The sequence below is a fragment of the Myotis lucifugus genome, unplaced genomic scaffold (assembly GCF_000147115.1).
Source record: "Myotis lucifugus unplaced genomic scaffold, Myoluc2.0 scaffold_114, whole genome shotgun sequence".
NCBI classification, from domain to species: domain Eukaryota; kingdom Metazoa; phylum Chordata; class Mammalia; order Chiroptera; family Vespertilionidae; genus Myotis; species Myotis lucifugus.
In genome coordinates, this window is record NW_005871162.1 from 3,703,631 (window position 1) to 3,729,071 (window position 25,441).

A 25,441-nucleotide genomic window follows, 5' to 3' on the forward strand; every position below is an offset into this window, starting at 1 on the left:
AAGGAGCATGAATAAAGGTTGGAGGAAAACTAGAATGAATGTTGTCTTGTTCTCCAATTCATTGCAGCTCCTGCTGCTTAAAATTTATTGCTCTGAGTCCACATGTTGTCATTTATTTACTATACAGTTTGTCTATCTTTTTACAACCAGCCTCCTTCATTCATTTATATTACTTCAGATGCTTCTGCAGGCATTTGATTCCATGACCCCTTCACTTCTTCAGCTTCTCAGGGGTAAAGATGAAATGTGTCCTCATCCCACGGGTAGGGATGAAGTGTGTCATTTATCTTTGTACCTCAGGGCTTGGTGCATAGTAGACCTGCAAGAATTATTTTTAGTGAACTCTCCTCTCCCTGCGTTTTGCTGTACGAATAAGTGACAAATACAACATAGAGTGATGCAAAATAAACTTCTTTGCTTGTAACAGAGTGTGGTACTGACACTCCGTGCAAGAGCGCGTGTCCAGTCCAGCAGGTTGGAGATGGAAGTTCCCTTAGCAGCTGTTTCCAACCAGATGACTGGCTGGCTGGTTGCTTGAAAACATTGTGTCACAGTGGTGTGCTGCAGAATGTCTGGGTTTTCGTTACTTTTAAAAGTACTGTGCTTCTTATTCTTTGGACAGACTTTGACATGTTTTCTCAATATACTGATTAATGCATATACTAGTATGTCACCAGACTTTGTCAAGGTTAGTCTTATGTGGCCCTCATACTCTTGAACTGGAGATTGTAGTTTATGGGTTCACCTCAGAGTCTTAGTTTTAATTCCACAATCAAAATGGTTTATTAATGTGGCGGGTACTGAAAATAGTTCTTAGCTATATTTTCTTGTGCCCCTCCTCCCCTCCCCCAATTCTGAATTCTCCTCCCCATGAGGATGGGGGAAGGGATGGGTTATTTAGGCTGTTTGGGGTGGGGGAGATAGCAAGTTGTTCAAATGCATCTTTCTTCTCTCCTTTGTGTTTCCACACTCTTTTCCCACCTGCTTTCTTCCAGTAATTTCTAATTCTAGTTAAAATGAACAATAGTACTTGGTTTGTTTTCCAAAGCCAGAGCTTTGGATTCATTCCATTAAATATTTCATAACTATAGTTTTACGTTCTGAAAGAAGCCCATTTGAACTTTTTGGTATGTTCATGCTGTGGCTTTGTCTGTTTATGCTGCTGTAGACTTGAGTGGCTTATAAACAGCAGAATTTTATTTCTCACAATTTTGGAGGCTAGAAGTCCAAAATCAAGGCGTGGGCAGATTTGGTGTCTGGTGAGGGCCTGCTTTACCCTCATATGGTGGGAGGGGAGAACTCTGCTTTCTTTAGTCTTTTTAAAAATATATATATTTTTATTGATTCAGAGATGAAAGGGGAGGGAGAGAGAGAGAGAGAGAGAGAGAGAGAGAGAGAGAGAGAGAGAGAGAGAGGGGAAGGCCAGAACCGGTTTGGCTCAGTGGCTAGAGCGTCGGCCTGTGGACTCAAGGGTCCCGGGTTCGATTCCGGTCAAGGGCATGTACCTCGGTTGCGGGCACATCCCCAGTAGGGGGCGTGCAGGAGGCAGCTGATCGATGTTTCTCTCTCATCGATGTTTCTGGCTCTCTATCCCTCTCCCTTCCTCTCTGTAAAAAACCAATAAAATATATTTAAAAAAAAAAAGAAAGAAGGAAAGAAAGAGAGAGAGAGAGAGAGAGAGAGAGAGAGAGAGAGAGAGAGAGGAAGAAAGAAAGAAAGAAAGAAAGAAAGAAAGAAAGAAAGAAAAAGGAAGGAAGGAAGGAGAGAGAGAGAGAGAGAAGGGAGGGAGGGAGGGAGGGAGGAAGGAAGGAAGGAAGGAAGGAAGGAAGGAAGGAAGGAAGGAAGGAAGGAGAGAAACATCAGTGATGAGAGAGAATCATTGATCGGCCACCTCCTGCATGCCCCACACTGGGGACTGACCCCACAACCTGGGCATGTGCCCTGACTGGGAATCCAAGTGCAACCTCCTGGTTCATAGGTTGATTGTCAACCACTGAGGCTGGGCCTTCAGCCTTTTTAAAGTGCATTAATCCCATTCATGAGGCTCCAAATTGATGACCTAATCACTTCCCAAAGGTCTTACCTTCAAACACCATTGCATTGGGGATTGGGTTTCAGCATTTGAATTTGGGGAGGAGGGGGGACGACACAAATATTCCGTCTATAGCATGCTGTCTCTGATAGTTATTATGTTCTACTAGAGGCCCGATGCATGAAATTCATGCAAGGGGCCCGGCCCTCGCAGCCCCAGCTTCATCCAGAAGGATGTCCGGAAGGTCGTTCGGCTGTCCGGTTTAATCAGCATATTATGCTTTCTATTATTATAGATGCTTTATCAGTAATACCATGTCTTTGACAATGAAGGACATTCGTTGTCACGTTTGGGGGACTACATGTGTCATAATTTCTGGGGAGTTGAAGATTTTGGTTTTCATGTACCATAGTGTGATATAACCTTTAAGATGGTATGAGTGGACTTGAAATAAAATGTATACGCTTAATTGATTAACAGTACTAATTAAGGTCCTAATTTGATGGTTATATACCACTTACATCAGCAGTTGCCAATCTTTCGGACCTCATGGACCACCAGTGGTTCACCGGTTGGCAACCGCTGGCTTACATGACATAAACCAGGGGTTGGCAGAATATGGCCTGCAGGCCAAATCTAGCTGCTGCCATTCAGTTGTACATTGTATATGGCTGCTTCCCCACTGTAGCCACAGAGTTGTAGTTGCAAAAGCTGAAAATATTTACTGTTTTGTGTGTGTTTTTTTAAACAGAAAATTTACCCACCTTTTTTCATTTCTGTCAATTGTATACTTTATTTAATTTAAAGTGTACCCTTAAGTTCAGCTCCTTTTGCTAGGCTACCTCATATTGTCTTTACTTATTTGCAGAGCTGATTATATTATTTTGTTGGCCATGAGAAATTTTTGACATGTGTAATGTTATTCAAATTTATTGAAGATATTTTCCCTAATTTGTCTGAGCACAGAAACAAACCTTAATGCAGCACATCCTACGCTGTGACTATGAGGCCTGTCGACAATATCTTATGAATCTTGAGCAAGCGGTTGTTTTAGAGCAGAATCTACAGATGCTACAGACATTCATCAGCCACAGATGTGATGGAAATCGGAATATTTTGCATGCTTGTGTATCAGTTTGCTTTCCAACCAGCAATAAGGAAACTAAAGAAGAGGAGGGTGAGATTAAAACCTATATTGAAGTCTTTAAAAGGAATTTTAGAATATAATAACTATTAAAGGAAAGAAAAATCACTATAAAAATTATGGTACTTTTATTTTTCTTCATAAAATCTAGGAGTTTTGTCATTCTTAGAAGGTACAAATTTGTGTCATTAGGATTGAGTATGTGACATAAGCAAATAAAATTTTAATCAAATGTGTTTTTGTTGTTTTGAGTTCTATTCTCTCTGATATGTACAGACTGTATGTGTAATACTTATGAGACTTACAGGTTTTATAATTTCAGATGACTAAGTGAAGGCAAGTTATATTAAGGCAACAACCTTTATCTCAAATTTCAGAATGTAGAGGGAAAAATCACCTGATTATTTGTTAGATGTTTTTGGAAAAGTAAATAAGTATTTTTGCCTTAATGTTTTTAATTGATGAATTAAGGGAAAAACTGAAAACCTGAAGTGCAACTGTATAATTCATGTTTTTTCTTATTTTGAATTCTGCCAACCATCTTCTAGTAGCCACATTTTAGAATAGTGATTTGAATACGTAGTATATAAACTAAGATTGAGGTACTGATATGGGAGTCTTTTTCTTCCTTAGTAGTGAAAGCTATTTCATTCTACTTATGAATAACAGTATTCTTAGCCTTTTGGGTTTGAAAAGTAAGGCAGATTAAAAAAGTAATTCATATTAAAGGTTGTAGTTCAATATATCTTAATTGCTTATTGCTTTTGAGAGGAAACTTAAGTTATTAATTATCTCTGGTATGTGAATTAGAGCATACTCGAGAATACATAGCAATTAGCATTTAATGGCCTATACACATTTAATCTCTTAGTTATGTTTGAAGTTTAAGTTGGTCCTAATTTTTTCTTTTATGTTTCAGAAGCAGAGCGCTCTGAAAGAAATACTTTTGCTGAAAGGCTTTCTGCAGTTGAAGCCATTGCAAATGCAATTTCGGTCGTTTCAAGTAATGGCCCGGGTAACCGGGCTGGATCATCCAGTAGCCGAAGGTAATGTGATTTTTACCAGGAAAGTTTAATTGACAGAAACATAACCCAAGTACAGAAATAAATGTATCTCTTACCTATCATATGCATGATTGGTGGGTCCTTTTATTTTATTTGTGTTCCTCCCTGGGAATAATATCTGATAATACCTACTTAGAATTTAAGCATAGAACAGTAGGACCTAGGATGCTTCAAAAATTTGAGATAATTTAGACAAGTAGTTCAAACTTGATTCTTTGAATGTGTTTTAAATTGATCATTTTTGTTTTCTAGGAAGTTATTTTATTTAGTTGGAGAACAACTAATAACAGTAATTGAAAGAACCTCAATCTTTTATTTACAGATTGCTTATTTAGGTCAGTTTCTCAGATGTCTTAATGATCTGGGAAGAAATGAAAGGCTGGTGTATATTATGAATAGTTGGTATTATAAACTTTCAGGCTTTCTGAGTTGTGGGATGGACAAACCTTAATAACACATTGACAATTACTAGGTGTTTGAATAGGTAACGAATATAAAGAATTCAGGATATAGTTGTTTTTCTGAAGAAAAAGCACACTCATATTAGACATGACAGCCAAAATTGGATACTTGACAGATCATTAATGGAAGCACTGCTCACTGTGCTAATGTGATAGTTGTAAAGTCTATTCAGAATGAAGAGTCTCTTTGCCTATCTTCTGTTCCATATTCAACTTTCCCTTTAGAAATGATTCTTCTAATATTGGTACCAACTTGATAGCTTCCCAGGTTCAAAAACATCCCAAAGTGAGATTTATAAAAAAGCTATTTTTGGGTGACCAAATTATAACTTAAAACAGTACATAACATTATGTAGACTATACAAAATGGAAATGATGACCAGCTTATTTGTTTAGGATTACACTAAGCAAAGTATTTGGTCTAAAATGGAGAGCAACTTAAATTCTTCATGAAGAAATTAGTGTCTGAATTATTTCAGGTCTTTCATTTCCTCAGGGAATATACAGGTGCAAATCAAGTTGGACTCTGATATGGGTGGTCCAGTGCCAGTGCTGCCATCTTTTTTTCATATAAGGATTATTTTTGAAGGCAAAGACTAAAAGGAGCTTCAAGAGTGGGTGATGTGTTGCTCACAGAAATAATTTGGCAGTAAGCTCCTTTGAGGCATTTGCCGAAGATTTCACTGCAGTGCTCTTACACAATTCAAGCTCAGGGCTGCCGATTGAACAGATGAAAGCACAGGAGTCTTATTATCCACGCCGGGCAGTAGGAAGTCCACAGACTGCTTCATTGAAGTGAAACCCTCCTCTAGCCTACATGGATTTTCTAGGCGATGCCCCTTGATGAGTATGCAGGCTGGGATTCATGAGCTCTAAGCTCAAAACTGATGCAGTTTCAATGTTGACTGGAGTACTGTTAAATGCCTTCAGATGATGATTTGACTCAGAAGTTTTGTTGTGTGACTCACTAGTTCCTGAGTACAAAGGGCAGAGTTAGTGGAAGGCTTGATTGATGCATCTGATTGCAGGTGTATGTACTCTAGAGATTGTTAATCTGGAAGACACATGACCTTCGCTTTTTTGTCACAGTGGTATGTTTGAACATGACTGGATTCTCAGGCTTCTGTAGCATGGATATTACGTGCTTACAAAGAGGAAATTACATCATCCTTGAATTCTTCCATATTGTCAGAAAATACGATGACTTCCAGGCAAGCCTATACGAAGAAATGTCAAAACTCTGAATCTTAGCAGCCAAGGTGGTATCTCCTCAGTATTGTCCTCAGCCACTGAGGATACAGGTGAATCTTCATGAATTGTGTACAACATCTTGAAGAATAATTTTCTTTTTTTTGTTTTTTTGTTTTTGTTTTTAAAGAATCTATATGAGGAGCTGGGCATTGTACTTAAAAATGTTCCCAAGACCTAATGAAGAAAAGAGGTTAAGGACAACTTTTTTAAATGACAAGGAATGGTCCCCTCATTTAATATTGAATTGACTACATCACAACAACAAAGTTGGGAGTTTGAAAGTTCAAGATGAGACTGTGGTCTCCATTTATCTTCATTTATTCTTAATCTACTCTAAATTAGAGGTTGGAGAATAGCCCACATGTTTTCTTTGGCCTGTGCAATGTTACCTTTTTTTCTTTAAGATTTGAATGCTTTTAGATGAGTGTGTACACCTCTAGTTTGTCATTGTTCCCTCCTCCTGACACCTGCCTGCCCTTTCCTCGACTTATTTTATCTTCTGGGCCCAGGAGGCATTGAGTTTGTGACCCTGGTCTGGTGTAAGCCTTCTTCTCGTTAAGCCCAAAACATGCATTTATTTTCAGGTCATTTGCAGTGCTTCCCAATTATTGCTGATTCTCTGTGTATGTTTTGAGTAAGGCACATTAGGATACTAAGTGTCTATGTTGAGCTTATTGAAATTGCATAGGAGCATCATAGTGTGGACAGTCACCCTGGTGTGTGCTGTTCCTGGTAAGGAGCCTGCATTCTCTCTGGGTGATGTCTTTGGACATGACGGTGACTTCACCCGAAATAATCACTGCAACCTACTCCCCTCCATATTATAAAAACTCTTAAACTCAGATTTCTGAATTGGGAGAGAGAGAGAGAAGACATGGATAACATAAAATAATTTACTGTAGGTATTTTTAAATAGTGAATGTTATAATAACTAAGATACTACTTGAGACACTAAAATTTGCTTCCAAAGAATGTTTCTGTTCCCAAAAGTACATCATCATGCAAAAGCCTTGTAAAATAGACATGTTCCTGAAAGTAGTCTCTAAAAGAAATTTTCGTAAATGCTTTAAATAAAAATATACTTAAAAATTTGAAAATGTATTGCTATGGAAAAACACATTTACTTTGGATTAAATAATCATAATTAGAGATTCAAACATTAAGAATCTTTCTAAATCACTTATTTATAGACATAATGCTCACCTGGTAAGGTGTTAGGTCTTTTACATCAGAAATGTCATATCTTTGGGATTAAATCTGCAAGGGAGAATGAAATCCCTTGTGTTGCCTGGCCCTTAAAATGGAATTTTTACTCTATTCAGAAGCTCTAAAGTTGTGTCTGATTTGCCTCATGTGCTCTCTTAATTGCTGTTAGTTATTAATGTATTAATTCTGTAGCCTTTGTAAGCTTTTATTCAGAGGTTCAGATTTTTTTATAGGTAGGTAGTTACCAGTTTCCCTAACGAGGTCTGTGTTTATGATATTTTTCTTTTTAGTGATGTGCACATCTGTGCAGTACTTTTTTTTTTAGGAAAAAAAAAAATCACGCCCAGACATTAATCTAACAACACATTTTACAAGCTCCAGTTTCATTCGTTAATTTCATTGTGATGCGAGTTGTACTGTTAAAAAAAAATGTGTATAAAAAATAAATTTAAATTGGTCTTCGTTGTAAAATTACTTACTCTGAATATTAATTCAATTGCTTTTGAGATCACAGACAAGGGATTTAGTGGGTTAAATTAGTCTGTACTAGTTTTGTGCTTAGTCTTTTCGCTGATGTCTATTACTAAACTTAATTCTTACTAATTATAAATGGGACAGAAAATTTTTTTTGTTTTAATATTCAGCTGCTCATTTGTCTTAACTGTATGAGAGATTATTTTCTAATCTTCACGGCAACTTTTGTTCCCTGTGCTTAAGTTAGTGGTTTTAATGCTGAACTGGGGACTAGGAGCCCCCAGTTTCATTTCTGTCCCTCACCGACTTATTCTGTGATTTCAGAATTGGCATTTGTACTTCACTGCCTTTGCCTGGAGCATTTGCTTGTAGAACAAACTTTGATCTCAGATGAGAAGTTCTGTGTACCTTTTCATTACATTTAGTCATGGTAGTGAGTTTTGATTTTGTCCATGTTCTTCTAGTTTGAGGTTACGGGAAATGATGCGACGTTCATTGAGAGCGGCTGGTTTGGGTAGACATGAAGCTGGAGCTTCATCCAGTGACCATCAGGATCCAGTTTCTCCCCCGATAGCCCCCCCTAGTTGGGTTCCTGATCCTCCTGCGATGGATCCTGGTAAGATCTGTTTATTATTTAGTTTTTAACAAAAAGACAGGGTTATGAAAGAAGAGAAATTGAGCATTTTAAATGGGTTATTGGTAAATCTGAAATATTTAAAAGTAGCGTAATGTATATTGTAACTAATTTAGTTACAAAGATTTGGTTTAAGGGGTTTGTAATTTAAAAATTAAATTTCCAGAAAATCTTGTCAGGTATTCCTTACTGAAATATTTCCTTACTGATAAGAAGCTACTTAGCAATACATCTGGGTAAATCAGTAAATTATCTAGTGGATTCCTTCTTTTAAAGTTAGGAAAATAAGTTTATATTTAAACCTCTGTCTGATTTGTCGTTTGGCTTGTACAGAAGAGCCTTAAGTCCAGTTAAGAGAACAAGTTAGGGATATGTTGCCTATAATGATATGCATCCTGCTATTCTGTTTACTGAAAGATGGTGACATTGATTTTATCCTGGCCCCTGCTGTGGGATCTCTTACCACAGCAGCCTCTGGCACCGCTCAAGGACCAAGCACCTCCACCATTCCAGGTGAGAATCTGTCCTACTGCATTTGCTTAGACATTTGGAGGAACACACTTCACAAATGGGTTTGACAGAGCCACACTTTTATCTCAAGGAGACGTTCCTTGGCTTGAGAAGCATCTCATTCTCTGAATTATCTTCCATGTGTCAGTGAAATTGTGGTGTGGATGCACATGCATTTCATCAGTTGAGATGTGTAAAATGTGTTAAAATTCTCTTTAATGAAGTTATTAATTTATTACTAATACTAGAATATTTTTCTCGTGGTATATTTAATAGATAGTTGGTATGTTATTCCAGAATATTCTTTCACTCGGTCTTGTTTATTCTTGTTTTGTTACCAAATGGATCTGCTTAATTACAGGTCCTTCCACAGAGCCATCTGTAGTAGAATCCAAGGATCGAAAGGCCAATGCTCATTTTATATTGAAATTGTTATGTGACAGTGTTGTTCTGCAGCCCTATCTACGAGAACTCCTTTCTGCCAAGTAAGAAGTTTAATATACTTAATAGAATCCAACATTGTATGCCCTCTGTTACTATGCTCTCTTCAGTGAAAGATGCTTTCTCCATAAAATTCAGTGTCCACTAAATGAATATAATGTGATTTTATGTTAGCTTGATTTGAGTGTATATATGTTAAAAAGATGCGTTTTATTCTCAAATGTGAATCCGTAAGTTAGTTCTACCACTGTCGCTTGGAAAACTTTGAAAATTATACAGATTCTTCCCCAAAGCTCTACACTAGGAGTATGACTCAGTAGGTCTGGGATGGGGCCTGGAATCTGTATTTAGAACTGCATGATGATTCTGATGGTTTCTTTGGAAATTTTTTTGGCTTGCAGAATGCATCATCATGAGATTATGCAGAGTTTTTGATAAGTATTCTGTGGTAAATGCTCATTAACCATTAATAGATCATATCCTGCTTTCAGCATGATTGTTTATCTTTACAAGCTCATAACAATAAACATTTTTATAAAAATTAGTCATCATCTGTGCCAAACTCTACTTGCATTAACTCCTAATTCTAGAAATAACCGTCTGAAGTAGGGGATATTATTCCCATCATACATTTGAAAATCCAGGCTTTCAGAGGTTATTGAACTTACCCAGGGTTATAAAACTCTAGTGAGTGGCACAGCAGGAATTCCAACCTTGGTTCATCTCTTGCTTCCAGAACTGAGACATTAATTTGGGACAGGAAGGACACATGTATTTTGGAATAAACATAAGGGAAACATGTGTTCTGAAGTAGGAAGCTTTATGAAGATGAAGTTTGAGTAGAACCATGAGGAATGAGTAGGGAGAAGAGTGAGCAACAACATTAAAATGGAGAAGTATAAATATTTTACGCCAGTAACTCATCTAATTGAAGGTGGACGGTCAGAAGAGAAGAATAGTAGCCAGCAAATCTGAAAAGTTAGGTTAAAGCCACCACTTCAGTCTATTCTTTGGGCTTGGATCCTCTGAATAATGGCTTTGTTTAGACTATAACAGTATCAAGTGGGGTTATAAAAATAATAATATGAATGTGATATAAAAAAGTGTTAAAATTAGGCAAGAGTAGAGTGTAAAGTTGAGGCTATATTGTGTATGCCTACTTACAGCCTTCATTTTGTGTGTTGCAATACACTGATTTGTTAAAGATGGAAAAGATTAGAAGCAAAGGTAAAAAATTGATTTAGAAGGAAGACTTTCATAAAGAATCCAAGTTTTGTCTTAGTTACTAGCGACAGTGATGCTGTTGGTTCTCAGAGAGAAGTCAGGTAGAGAGCAGATCTGGGAGAAAGATGACTTTAGCGGTTAGGTATGTTGAATGGGAGGGGTCACTGGGAAATCCTAACTAGATTTATCAAGTGAGCAGGTGTAGGTGCTGGGACTGTACTGACCTCGTAGAAGTGGCAGCTGCTGTGGTGGATGAGAGAGGGAAGCACAAATGTCTGAGGTTGGGATTTTGGAAATTCCAGGGGGGAGTAGAAATTCAGTAAAGAATATTGAAGGCATGTGTGTAAGAGAAAATACATAATAATAGCTAACGCGTATTGAGTACATATTATTTGGCAGGCATTGTACTAAAAGCTTTTTAAGTAATTTATTTAATCCTCATCACAATCTTACAAAACAGAGCCTTATTCCTATTCCTACGTTTAAAAAGAGTTGGTTTGACTCTAGAGCCCTTACTGGTCAATAGTGTCACTAAAGGCTAAGAAAGGAAGCACGGTTTAGAGAGATGGGGGCTTTCTTTCCTAAGTGAGATAATATGAGACCAGAACATTCTTTTTGAGTGGTGGGACATTATTTAACAAAACATAATTAGTTACTGCATCATGAACATGCCTTTCTTTTTTACAATCAGTAAGGAAAAGTAATTGATAATTAATATTTTTATGTACAATTTTTCTCATTTTAGGGATGCAAGGGGAATGACCCCATTTATGTCAGCTGTAAGTGGCCGAGCTTACCCAGCTGCAATTACCATCTTAGAAACAGCACAGAAAATTGCAAAAGGTAATTTATTTCAAGTCCTAAATGAGTTGCATATTTTAAAATTTGAATAGATTCTCTTCTATACACATAATATTGTAATTCTTCAAAATTAATTTCTGTATATTGGAATGATATGATTGATTAGAAATTATCAAGATAATTATTTTGTGCATGTATATGTTAGTGTTTGTGTGTAAAATTCACGTTTACACTTTTTTCAAGTGAGTTATATATTCTAACTTTCTAGCAAAAAGCAGCTGGTATAGATTTCTTAAATTTCAAAATGTTTCCATAATATATAATGTAATGACCTATCTTTTGAAAATAAAGATGAATTATTGATAGAACCCGCCAGTGGTTAAAATGGTGTTAGTGATAACATTTTATAGAAGTTAGAGGTCAGATTTCTCATTGTTCTTCTGACTTGGAATACTTGCTTAATAGAAAACATTAAGGAATATCAATTCCTGTCATGTAGCCTTTAAAAGATTGAAGTAGTTATCCTCTTTAAAATAATGGCTATAAATACTGGATGTGATTGTCTGTACTATGTTAAATAGGTTGGACTTGAATCTTAACTGCATAACTCAGTGCAGGACTCAGGTGGCTGATGTGTGGTGCATTTGTATTGTCCTCAAACGTGGTTATGAGATAGTTACACTTTGCACAGAATTGACTGGATTTCCTTGCATGTTGACTTTGTATATCAGGTTTTTTCTTTTTATTAATATGTAGTAGTTTCTTATTTATACTATGTAAATGTTAGAGCTTTTCCATTTGAGGAAAGTAGCAGATGGCTGTGGTTAAGTCCTTTCTTTAATCTTTGTAGCTGAAGTATCCTCAAGTGAAAAAGAGGAAGATGTTTTTATGGGAATGGTTTGCCCATCAGGCACCAACCCCGATGACTCTCCATTATATGTCTTATGTTGTAATGATACCTGCAGTTTTACATGGACTGGAGCAGAGCACATTAACCAGGTAAGTTACTTTACATTTTCCTATGTTTACGCTATCTTCAGGTTTTCTTTTTTCCCCCTTTGACCATCACTAGAGTTATAGTTTATCTTGGTATATTACAAGTCTGATATTTCCTGTTACTCTGAGTTATAAAATTCTCCAAAGAAAATTAATTTTTATTTAATTCCTAAATAAATGAAGCAGAGAAGTTGATTCTTAACTTAGTTATGGGATATCATGAAAATGAGAAATCTTCACTGGGTAGTATAATCTGATCCACTACTCTTGATGTAGATTTTATAGCTGTAATTCTCTTCTTTGGATGGTATAAATTATTTTTGTCCTACTGGTAGAATAAGATTATATGATTTGCATTTGTCTAATATTGTAAAATGTATATTCACTATAATATCCATTACTTTGTTTCCAGAGCGCATTAATTTTGCTCTGCTATCATCATTGAAATGTTTTAGAAAATGCCAGAAATAATAATTATACGTATATGATTGTGTGTTTTATTGAAGTATACCCTTTTAATTTTAGGATATTTTTGAGTGTCGAACGTGTGGCTTGCTGGAGTCACTCTGTTGTTGTACGGAATGTGCCAGGGTTTGCCATAAAGGCCATGATTGCAAGTGAGTACAATCTGGTTTACTCTAACATTGTAAACTGCTTAGATTCCTATTGCTGCATTAAAATGATCTGTACCAAGTCATGTTTTGTTCCGTAGTTCAGAAAGCATGAGGTTTTATCATCTAGTCCTCTTTCCTCTTTAAGCCAGTTTACATATTAGAATGTGGCTCTTGATTTAAAGTGTACTTTGAAATGTTTGTTCTTTAAATAAAAGAAGGCTAATATGCAAAGGAATATGTGGTCATACATTGTGACTAGGATCTAGTTAATCTTTTGAGATGTAGTGATAGGATGATTTTGTCTGTATTCTCCAGTATTAGGTCCCTTGTAGCAAGAAATCACATTAAGAGAATCATAGTGGATGTTAAACTAAAGGTGATAACCTTTCAATTCAGCAGTAGAGTCACCATAGCTAGTTTGTTAGTTTTCATAGATCTGAGAAGCAGTAAGTACCCGAGTGCCTCAGAGTCTCGTAGGGACATAAGCGTAATTGGTGCAGATGGGTAGGTGTTACAGATAAGGGAGACTGGTTTGCAAAAACCACCTATTCTGCTTTAAAATAAGCAGTTATGTAGGACAAGTGGAAAATTTTATAGATATTGTATTAATACTTAGGATTTTTATTCAAAGAATTTTGGCTGTTCGTCTACCTTATTTTAGGTATCTAAAATTGATCGTCTTTATTCATTGATTGCCTTTACTAAGTGCTCTCATTGTGCTAGAAGTTAGGGTGGTGGTGGACAAAGTTAGTCTCTGTCCTCACAGGGTTGACACTCCTCTATCAGAGGACACAAGCAAGAAACATCTGCCCATAGGGTTTTGGTTCATGAGAGGCACATAGGAAGATCCCATAAACTGAACTGGGGCTGTGGGGAAATAGGAACACACTCCAGAGGAAGTGACTATACTGAGTCCTATTTGAGATACCTCTTCTCTTAAGAGTTTTGTGTAATTCTTGTTACATATATTTTAACAGTTGCACTTTGCATTCAAAAATTAATAAGTTCTGTTTGGTTCAATGCCTCTATTTTTCAATATAATGTTTGTATCTTTAAAAACATTTCAGTTTTTATAGTTGTGTATGAATTCTTTCTAGACTCAAACGGACATCACCGACAGCCTATTGTGATTGTTGGGAGAAATGTAAATGCAAAACTCTAATTGCTGGACAGAAATCTGCTCGCCTTGATCTACTTTATCGCCTGCTCACTGCTACTAATCTGGTCACTCTGCCAAACAGCAGGCAAGTGGGGTTTTTAGGACATAAATTAGGTGGAAAAAGGATGCACATCTGAGTGCCATCCCCAGTCCCCCTCCCTTCCCCAAACACACACATAGTCCCCCTGACAACAGTGTTCTGTTTTGTATAGGGGCGAGCACCTGCTATTGTTTTTAGTGCAAACAGTTGCAAGGCAGACAGTAGAGCATTGCCAGTACAGACCTCCCCGGATCAGGGAGGATCGTAATCGAAAAACAGCCAATCCCGAAGGTGAGTAAATTTTACAGTTATGGAAAACATCCACATGTGAAAAGTGGATGTTTATTCTTTTGTCTTACCCATTATTTCTTTTTAGATTCAGATATGCCTGATCATGACTTAGAGCCCCCAAGATTTGCCCAGCTTGCGTTGGAGCGTGTTCTACAGGACTGGAATGCTTTGAAATCTATGATTATGTTTGGGTCACAGGAGAATAAAGATCCGTATGTATTCATTAAATTCTTTTTAGATTTATCTACTTCCCATGTTAGTGTAGTCAGTTACAGTGCATTCTCTTTCCTTCCCCATTCAGTCTCAGTGCCAGCAGTAGGATAGGCCACCTTTTGCCGGAAGAGCAAGTATACCTCAATCAGCAAAGCGGCACGATTCGACTGGACTGTTTTACTCATTGCCTTATAGTCAAGTGTACAGCAGATATCTTGGTAAGTAAGTCCTTTGAATGTTTATTTATAAGCACATGAAAAGGCTGTTTTTTTTACTTCCCATAATTTTACTAGTCCAAATTCCTAAGTACTGATAAGCTCTAATTAAGCAGTACATTAAGGGGAATGGAATTTTGGGGTGATTTAAATGTCTCAGTTAACAGCAGAAACTCTTTTCATTCTAAGTAAATTCCTAAATACAACAGTGTAAAAATGATTGGAGCAGTGTTCAAATTAAACTTTTTAAGTATCCTTTTTGCTGTGAAATTAGAAAAGGATATAAACTATAAAACCCAGTGTTGAGGTTATGGTAAAGACACACTTACACTGATGGGTGGCATTGTATTTGGCACTCTTTTGGAAAACAGCTTAGCAGTGTCAAGAGCCATAAAAATATCATTGTCGTCGGAACTTGTCATCTATATATATAAAAGCCTAAGCAGCCTACTGGCTGACAGGCCAACTGGCTGGTAGCTATGACACGCAATGACCATCAGGGGGCAGACGCTCAACACAGCAACTTTGACGAGCTGATGAGCGACAGCAACTTTGCAGAGTGCCCTCTTGCACTCCAGGACCCCTCAGGGGATGTTGGACTGCCGGCTTAGCCTGATCCCCGCAGGCCAGGCTGAAGGATCCCACCTGCCGGAGGGACCCCGCTCACTCCGCAGATGCCCTTCAAGCCCCCGCGCCGCCCTAGGTGTGGCCGGCTGGGGAGAGACCATGGGAGGTTGGCTCCAGGGTGTGGCCGGCCCTTCTCACCCAGTCCCACCCTGCTGGCCACCTTCTAATTAATTTACTTTCAATGTGCACGAATCCGTGCACTGGGCCTCTAATAAGGTAATAATTTATTATATGAGAAAGAAAAAGTTTTATCGTAATGTAAAATTAAAAAACAAAATACTTTATGGATCCAATATTAATGGACAAATGAATCAAATTAGAGTTAAACCACTACTGAATGTAATGTAGCAATTTACAAATAAGGGTTATTTTGTCAGGCCGATATGGCTCAGTTAATTGAGCGTTGTTCCATGTACCAAGAGGTCACTGGTTAGATTCCCAGTCAGGGCACATGCCAGGGTTGCGGGCTCAATCTCCAGTTGGGGGGAGGTGGGGGGGACGAGGCAGGTAATGGGTGTTTCTCTCTCATCAGTATTCTATCTCTCTCCCTCTCTCTTTCCCTCTCTCTCAAATCAATAAAAATAGATTTTTAAAAACAGATATTTGAATTAAAAAAAAATAAGAATAGGGTCAAATAACATTAAAAAAAACCCAGAAAATAACATGAAATTGGGTGTTCTCAGTAATTGATACTTATATGGTAGACCATGCATGGAAATGAGACTAGAAAGTAATAATAATAATAGTTAAGTGATAGGGATGGGATTATAAATTTATTAATATAAATAGTTTACTTAGGTGCTTCAATAAGTACCCTATAGTGAATGACATATATTCTTCCTCTCACCTGACATACTTGGTATTGTTCTTCTAAATTTTAATTGCTATCCATAGGACTGTGAGACTGAACACAAGAAGTCAGGCATCTGAGTCCTATAGGCCAAGCCCTGGTCAGCATGTGACATAAACTAATCACTGACTTTGTAAATGTTTTGGTTAAATTTATTTGGAGATTTTTATTATGAAATGTGAACGTTGAAAAGGGTTGGAACTTTTTGCGTAATGAACGTCTAAACATCTTCTGCAATGTCAGCACTAATGGAGTGGTTATAATCTCTTCAAGCTTCTGGATACCCTCCTGGGCACGCTGGTGAAAGAACTCCAGAACAAGTACACACCTGGACGTCGGGAAGAAGCCATTGCTGTGACAATGAGGTTTTTGCGCTCTGTGGCAAGAGTTTTTGTTATTCTTAGTGTGGAAATGGCTTCATCCAAAAAGAAAAAGTAAAGCATCCCTTTTGACTTTTGCATTATTTTGCACAAACTTTTTGTGAAACTGACATCATGTATATGAAAGGATTCATAAAAGATTCCTGTATTTTCCTTTTTGCTCTAGCAACTTTATTCCGCAGCCAATTGGAAAATGCAAGCGTGTATTCCAGGCACTGCTGCCTTATGCAGTGGAAGAATTGTGCAATGTAGCAGAGTCGCTGATAGTTCCTGTCAGAATGGGGATCGCTCGTCCAACTGCACCTTTTACTCTGGCTAGTACCAGCATAGATGCCATGCAAGGCAGTGAAGAATTATTTTCAGTGGAACCATTACCACCACGACCATCATCTGACCAGTCTAGCAGGTAAATTTCTACCTGGTAACAGATTCTGATTAATTCTTTCTCTGGAAACGTCACATTTGACTTAACGAAAACCTTTGCATGAGCATTCAGGTGGTGTACATAATCATTTGTATATCAAATGGTGAAGATTTTACTTTGTTTGGAACATGTAAAAGTACTTTAAAAATTATAGCTCCATGTCTAATAGACATATAGTTGTGGGTTTTGGTTTGGAAAGGCACTATTTTTATTAGGCCACGACGGTAACCTGATAAGAAACCTTACTTAAGACTTCTGTAGACATCGTTATTTTCTGTTTTTTCTTACCTTTAAGTAACAGCCTGTTGGAAGGCCAAGTTAAAGAATGAAAAGATAAAAGATAACTTTCTCTGTGTCCAAAGGCTGGGGTTATGGGGAACAACTTATGTAGACAACAATCAGAATGATAGAATTTTAAACTATTTTCTACAACAGCCATATTAACTAGGAAGGGGCTAAAACAACTCAGTAATAAAAATTTCTAGTTACAAAGTTACTTATTCTTAAATCTCATCTTTTCCATTTAGTTGATAATTTACCTTGCTAGACTGAAGTTTTTGAGTCAGAATGTTTGGAACCTAAAACTAAATGTTCTGGTACCTTTTATTTAGCTCAGTGCTTCTCAAGCTTTAATACGCATGCAAATCACTTGGGGATCTTATTAAAAAATGCAGAGGCTGATTCTGGAGGTCTGGGTGGGGCCTGAAATTCAGTATTTCTTAAAGACTGTCAGATAATGCCAAAGCTGCTGGTTTAGGGGTCACACTTATGAGTGGCAAGGCACTAGAGGCCTTTAGCAAGTAACTTGTTTATTTTGTTGGTTTTCTTAAGTCTGATTTTGTTACTGTGTATATATGTAATAATGTTTTAATAAGGATCTTTAAGACCTAAAGACCCTTCTTCTTTCTGAACACCTATGTGTTAAGGATGGCCTCCTTTAGGATTTGGAGAGTTCCCAAATCTTAACCCCTGAGTTTCATTTGAGTTGATGTTGAGTATCTGCTCTCACTATTCTCCTTATACTCCATATGCCAGTATGTGTCCCAACCTTCCATTTATTATCAGGTCTTGTAGGATACCCTGGAATCTAAATCTAGGTGTGTCTGTCAAAGCTCTCCCACGGTAGCCTTGTCACTGATGTACTTCCAGGATTTGCTGAAAACTGTTACAAATCAAGCTATATATTTTCAGACTTGCCAGATATACCTTAGTATCCAAAGGTTCTGCTAGTGAAATCTTCTTGTACTCTTGTGATGTTTCTGATTCTTATAGCCTGTGAGGAACCCCCAATTACTTAGGTGGTATTACCTTGTGAATTCCTTGTGCCCTTCCCTGTGTGTCCCCCCGCTCCCCAGCCCCGCAAAGGACGTAAAATTTTTTATTGCATTGAACAGATTTTGGAAGCATCTCATCTCTGAAGAGTATCCATGAGCCTGTTCCTACTAAATTTTAAGATTTTTTTCACCTTGCTTAGTATTAAAGTATTGTACACTCTTAAGCTCTGCTCTTTACTCCATTCCCCTTGTTGTATTGTTGGGCCAACCTCTTATGTCTTTCCAGAAGTAGATCTCATTTGATATCAACACTTATCAGTGCTAATGTTTTCTACCACTTCATAATATAGAAGTCCATTATAATATAGTACAATCACTCCTTCAAATAGGTTGCCTTCTGACCAGGGTTCCAAGCATGTCTTAAATAAAACATATACACTTGACCAGTTTCTGGGATTTCTCTTATGTTAGATGGTAGATGGTGTTTACCACTACATTGAGTATAAATTCTTAAGTTCAGTTGTTTTGCTTTTCTGTTGCTTCCTCCCACCTCTTTAAAACTCTTAATGTCTTTATTAATTCATTTGTGTCTACTCTGTCTCTGTGCCTCATCTAATAACTGTCACTGGAAGTTTAGCACAAACTAGGAACTTCCCTCAGCATTATAGCTGTATTACCTGTTCTGTGGTACCCAATAACTGTTAGGTACCATTATCACTCCAGTTTTCAAAGGGAGGGAACCGAGGCTCAGAGAGGTGTTAGATAGCAGGTTCCACAGCTATTGACGTTTAGAAATATTTAAAAATCTAGACAGGTATTTTCCTTTGCTGTTACATTAGGCAGAGTATTAGATGGCAGAGTAGGGAGAGAAATTGTTGCTTGGTGCTTACTGATAGTGTTGAGGTATTGGATTGACCAACACTGAAGTCCACCCTCCCTCAAAGTGCAAATTTCAGCTCCAAACTCTCAGGAGCGCAGGCTTGTAGTTAGAAGTTCTCTGAAGAGATGTTTTTCCTATCTCCACCTTGGCTGATATAGGATAAGTCTCTTGAAATCTGTTTTCCTTTCTTGATTTATGTTTGGCTCATGTATTTGATAGAAGAGAGGATTGCTATGATGTAACTTCCTATTTTGCTCAGACCCCAGGCTGTCTTCTGTGAAAACTATGGCTCCTTTAACCCTTCTAGTCCAAGGGACATGTTTCTTGAAGGCTGTGTCTCAGTTGATGACTCTTCATGTATAACTGGTTTGATTTTGTTTCTCAGAGCAGCTGAGGTGAAGTGATTTAAAATCTATAATAATCTATAATAATAAAAGCATAATATACTAATTAGACCAGACGTCCTTCTGGACAAAGCGGGGGCTGCAAGGGAAGCCCAGGTCCCAGGTGCTGGAGGGCGACCAGAGGGAAGCCTGGGTCCTGGGTGCTGGATGGAAGCCGGTGCTGGCAGCCGGGGGAAGGAAGGCCTACTCTTGCACGAATTTCATGCATCGGGCCTCTAGTCTGTAAATAAAGGATAATAAGTAGGTAACAGGGTAATTTAGCCACTACCTGCCTTCTAAGCTGCACTCTCTGGTTCTCCCATTTTTATTTATTTTTTAAATAATGGAGGCTTCTGTCCTTTCTTGGCTGTTTCTCAATTTGATTTTTAGGAAAGTAACATTATTTTGTCACCCACCTTTTATTATGATTCTATTTTAACATCACACTTTTGAACTGATGTGTTCTCCCCGTATACACCCAGCAAGTCAAAGGTTTATAAGCTGATGCAAAGTAGGTAATGTCAAGTCTCTTAAAGAGTGAATTATTTATAGTAAGCACACTTTTGTTAATGAATGAATGCTTCTTGGAGCCTTTGGAAGTTAAGGACTGCTGGTGTTAAAAGCATGGAAAAGGGAAAACTTCTCTTTAAAATATTTCAGTGTAAGGACTCATGAAGAGTAAAGTAACAACAATTCTGAGCCCGGCCAGTGTGGTTCAGTGGTTGAGTGTCAACACCTATGAACCAGGAGGTCATAGTTTGATCCCAGTCAGGACACATTGCCAAGATGCAGGCTCGATCCCCAGTAGGGGGCGTGTGGGAGTGGACTGGTTGATGATTCTCTGTTACTGATGTTTCTATTTCTCTCCCTTTCTCACTCTGAAATCAGTAAAAACATATCTTAAAAACCACAACACAATTCTGAGATTTATGAGTTATTCTTTATGATAAAATAATTTCTTTGGGGTTTATATTTCCTGAGAGACTAGATGAGTTTTTACTGGTTCCCAAGAATTTTCAGGTCCGATTTAAAATAGCATCCTAGCAAGTGAATCACACTGAGTACCATTATGTCCGAGGTGTGACTGCAGTGTACTTCTGACCTCCGCTTCCTTACAGCTCCAGCCAGTCTCAGTCGTCCTACATCCTCCGCAACCCACAGCAGAGGCGCATCAGCCAGTCTCAGCCTGTTCGGGGCAGAGACGAAGAACAGGATGACATTGTCTCAGCAGACGTGGAAGAGGTAGTTTTAACTGGGGTGGACAAGAGGCTTTTATTTGGGAGGGGAGGAGGGGAAAGTAGTCATTAGAAATTTTATTGATAGTAGCTTACTATTATTGAATGCATTTGTTGCCAGCTTCTGGATTTTTGTTCTCATTTGTGGTTATACATCTTAAAAATACTTTAATAGTGCTTGATTAACTGGGTAATAGGAAATTGGAAACATTAACTTGTTTTAATTTAAGGATTAATAGAAAAGATCTTCTCAATGTTAGAAACAGTTTTAGTAGTTTTGTGCAATGTATTTGAAGTAAAGAGAAAACTGCATATTTTTTGGGTAAATTTTATAATTGCAAAAGTTAAAAAACTATACATTGTTATAGTTCTAATTTTGAGGTTCTATATATGGACAATAATTATAAACATTGAGATAGGTCAACATAATTTTGATAGCAAATTGTCACTAGCAAATGAAGAGTTCAATTCCCTGTATTTAGGGATCCTTGTGTTTTCGTTGACTAATTGCTGTGGAGGAACATGTGTAGAGAGTGGGTTTATTTAATGCTTTGATGGTCTACAAATAAGATTCTGGGTTTAGGTTGAGGTGGTAGAAGGTGTGGCTGGAGAAGAGGATCATCATGATGAACAGGAAGAACATGGGGAAGAAAATGCTGAGGCTGAGGGCCAACATGATGAGCATGATGAGGACGGTATGCAAGTTATTTGAGAAATTTTTCAACATGAATAAATCGGGTACCTTAAAGAGAGATTTTAATACAGAGAAAAGCCCCATTTGATGTTTAGCAAAATGTTCAACTTATTTTCTGCCAAGGGATTCTGTAGCATGTTTCAACTGTTAGGAGGTAGTATGTGTGTGTAGATACAAACAGTTGTTTGTATGGAAAATAATACAGTAATTAATAAATAATAATACAAGAATGAATACTGTTTCATGTGCTCACAACTAGCAACCTACTTTTGCCCCACTATTGTATGTACATACACGCATATATAAATATATGTATATTTATAACATAATTCTCTTCTCCCTCTCTACCTTTTGGTTTAAGTCACTTTATTTTTTTATAGGGCTTTTAGAAATTAAAATAATCATAACTGTATTATGAGACATTTGGAAATTAGAGAAAAGGAAAACATATGACCCATAATGCCAGCTGTATGCTAACAGTTTGTATTTTACTTTCAGTCCTGCCCTATTCCCATTTGTGTCCTTTAGATATTGTATATGAAATTTTTGTGACTTTCTTTTTAACTTGAAAATAATCATTTTGGCCTTTTTGCTACATAGTCACCTTAACCATTTTTATCAGTAGTCATAGAATAGACTTTTTTTGGAACCAACTTTATTACAGTGTAACTAATGTACAATAAATTGTACATAATTAAAGTTTATCTTTTTGTATGTTTTGATATTTGTATCTACTGTTTTACATGAAGAGTAGACATTTTTAACTTTCTTCCCCATAGATGAGAAAGAAGCAGTGGGCCTAGCCCAGAGCTCTTCCCCCTGCTGAAGTCATCAGCTCAACACTTTTTACATAAGGCTCTGCAGGGCAGACTTTGAATTGCTGTATGATAATCCACTTCGTGCCATAGTTTACCTAGGCATCCTTTTCCTGCTTACAGGAAGTTATGCTCACTGTAGTGTATCTCTCCCTTCTCTTTGCCCTTCCTTCCCCCTCTTTCATAGTTCCCTCCCTTATGACACTCTGACTTATAAGACCCAGTCTTGACCCACAGGGAGTTTGTACGTCTTTTTTTCTTATTATTTAAATGTATTTGCTAGGGAGTGACATGGAGCTGGACTTGCTAGCAGCAGCTGAAACAGAAAGTGACAGTGAAAGCAATCATAGCAACCAAGATAATGCCAGTGGGCGCAGAAGTGTTGTCACTGCAGCAACTGCTGGCTCAGAAGCAGGTATGGTGCCTTATCCCAGCAATTTCCTTACTTACACTAAGACTCTTGTATTTAGCATGAATTGGTTAAACTGTATTCTGCATACTATGCACACAAGTGACTAAATCTTTATATAACATCATTCTTTTTCCCTGTAAGTGTTAGTAAAGAAGGTACTATTTTAATAATGTTTTGCTTTTTTGTTATTTTAAATAATGGATTAATTTTAAGGTTCATTTAAAAGAGTTGTTTTCTAGTTAAACTATTTTAATGATATGTTTTGTGGATTGTTGAATACAGCCTGACATTCCGTTTAGTACATATATTTTCCTGAATCAGGGGGTACACTGTAGTTTTAAATGTCAACAAACTCACAATGGTTTTGCTTTTAAAAATTAAAAATTTAGGTGCAAGCAGTGTTCCTGCCTTCTTTTCTGAAGATGACTCACAGTCAAATGACTCGAGTGATTCTGATAGTAGCAGTAGTCAGAGTGACGACATAGAGCAGGAGACCTTTATGCTTGATGAGCCTCTAGAGAGAACCACGAACAGCTCCCACGCTAACGGTGCTGCCCAAGCTCCCCGTTCCATGCAATGGGCTGTCCGCAACACCCAGCATCAGCGAGCAGCCAGCACAGCCCCTTCCAGCACATCCACGCCAGCAGGTAATCTGAAAATTTGGTATTCCTAAAGTGTTGACTAGGTATTTTTGTGAAGTTCCACATGTTCCTCTAGAAAACAGATAGTTTCATAATAGTTTCTATTTTGCTGAGGTCAAATATAAAAATTATTTCTATAAGCATATATCATGGTTTCTCAGTCTTTGTACCATTGCTAAATAGTTGTTTATTTTTGTAATTGTCTATTGCAGGATGTTTAGCATCATCTGTGCTGTTTACCTACTCACTAGATGCCATTAGCAACCCCTCGCTCTCATGTGACAACCAAAAATGTTTGCTTATGTTGCCAAATTTCCCCCCCTTTTGTGGGGGCAGTGGCAAAATTGCCTCTGGTTTATAGTAATTCTTGTCTCCCTTATCATTCGTAAATTAGCATGGCTTAAAAAAGTTTTTGGCTGTTTCTACATTTGCAAGTACATTTGATCTTTTAACTCTTTAAAATATATATAGTGCTCAAGAAACATAGTAAGCAACTGGCATTAGCTTATTGTGCTTGTCCTTTTTTCCTTACAGCAAGTTCAGCAGGTTTGATTTATATCGATCCTTCGAACTTACGCCGCAGTGGTACCATCAGCACGAGTGCTGCAGCGGCAGCAGCTGCGTTGGAAGCTAGCAATGCCAGCAGCTACTTAACATCTGCAAGCAGTTTAGCCAGGGCTTACAGCATTGTCATCAGACAAATCTCAGACTTGATGGGCCTTATTCCTAAGTATAATCACCTAGTATACTCGCAGATTCCAGCCGCTGTGAAATTGACTTACCAAGATGCAGTAAACTTACAGGTATGAAACTTCTGAAAACTTACTTGTTCAAATATATTTTTTGGCTGTCAATTATGAGAATTTCAGTATAATGGGAATTAATGTTACAAATACTTAAATGTTTACATAATACTACTACCATAAGTCCTCCCTATAGGTTATCGATAGGTTCTTTGACTTTAAGCAAAATGAAACCAATTTTACCATAACACTAATGGGTATAAAAAGAGTTAAGTTTCTATAGTATCACATCAACAAAACGACATTATTCAAGGACCTGCTGTGTATCAAATTTAACTTTATTTTGTTAGTTTTAACTTTATTAGTTTGGTTTTTACAGTTTTAACTATTTTAGTTTGGTCTTCATAGAACTATGTAGAAGAGAAGCTTATTCCCACATGGAACTGGATGGTCAGTATTATGGATTCTACTGAAGCTCAGTTACGTTATGGTTCTGCATTAGCATCTGCCGGTGACCCGGGACACCCAAATCATCCTCTTCACGCTTCTCAGAACTCAGCACGGAGAGAGAGGATGACCGCACGAGAAGAGGCTAGTTTACGAACCCTTGAGGGCAGACGGTATGGAAGTCTTCAGTTATGCTTGTATGTTTTAACAGACCCTTGTATTCTAGAATGTTTTTTTACATAAGATCTCAGTTTGTTGTGAAGGAGGAATTTAGTACCTTACATTACTTCTTTTTAACTATGTAGCTGAAGCAAAACAAATAAGTTATAATCCAGGCTATTTTTTAAAAATTTATTTGTATTGTAGGAATCTTATGCTAAACTAGAGGCCCGGTGCACAAAATTTGTGCACTTCGGGGGGGGGGGGTCCCCTCAGCCTGGCCTGTGCCCTCTCACAGTCTGGGGGCCCTGGGAGGATGTCCGACTGATGGCTTAGGCCCACTAGGCTGTCAGTCGGACATCCTTAGCATTGCCACGGAGGCGGGAGAGGCCCCTACCACTGCCTCTGTGCTCACCAGCCATGAGCCTGGCTTCCGCCTGAGTGGCCCTTCCCTTGTGGGAGCACACTGACCACCAGGGGCAACTCCTGGATTGAGTGTCTGACCCCTGGTGGTCAGTGTGCATTATATTTGCATATTAGCCTTTTATTATATAGGACTAGAGGCCCAGTGCACGAAATTCATGCAGGGAGGGGGGTGTCCCTCAGCCCAGCCTGCACCCTCTCCAATCTGGGACTGCTGGCTCCCAACTGCTTGCCTGCCTGCCTTATTGCCCCTAACCACTTCTGCCTGCCAGCCTGATCACCCC

General features: G+C 37.9%; 1 protein-coding gene across 1 annotated transcript in view; it reads left to right on the top strand.

Annotated features, from left to right (window-relative positions):
• Window positions 1-25,441, top strand: part of UBR5 (ubiquitin protein ligase E3 component n-recognin 5) — a 191,283-nt gene that overhangs the window by 138,293 nt on the left and 27,549 nt on the right. The window contains exons 21-40 of the mRNA XM_023757795.1: window positions 2,999-3,209; window positions 4,096-4,222; window positions 8,097-8,248; window positions 8,684-8,779; window positions 9,138-9,261; window positions 11,187-11,284; window positions 12,093-12,241; window positions 12,764-12,855; window positions 13,950-14,096; window positions 14,224-14,342; window positions 14,428-14,554; window positions 14,644-14,773; window positions 16,521-16,681; window positions 16,794-17,033; window positions 20,707-20,830; window positions 21,407-21,518; window positions 22,616-22,747; window positions 23,134-23,391; window positions 23,920-24,188; window positions 24,537-24,748. Coding sequence (XP_023613563.1) covers window positions 2,999-3,209; window positions 4,096-4,222; window positions 8,097-8,248; window positions 8,684-8,779; window positions 9,138-9,261; window positions 11,187-11,284; window positions 12,093-12,241; window positions 12,764-12,855; window positions 13,950-14,096; window positions 14,224-14,342; window positions 14,428-14,554; window positions 14,644-14,773; window positions 16,521-16,681; window positions 16,794-17,033; window positions 20,707-20,830; window positions 21,407-21,518; window positions 22,616-22,747; window positions 23,134-23,391; window positions 23,920-24,188; window positions 24,537-24,748 — 3,080 coding nt within the window. The remainder of the gene's footprint in view (window positions 1-2,998; window positions 3,210-4,095; window positions 4,223-8,096; window positions 8,249-8,683; window positions 8,780-9,137; window positions 9,262-11,186; window positions 11,285-12,092; window positions 12,242-12,763; window positions 12,856-13,949; window positions 14,097-14,223; window positions 14,343-14,427; window positions 14,555-14,643; window positions 14,774-16,520; window positions 16,682-16,793; window positions 17,034-20,706; window positions 20,831-21,406; window positions 21,519-22,615; window positions 22,748-23,133; window positions 23,392-23,919; window positions 24,189-24,536; window positions 24,749-25,441) is intronic.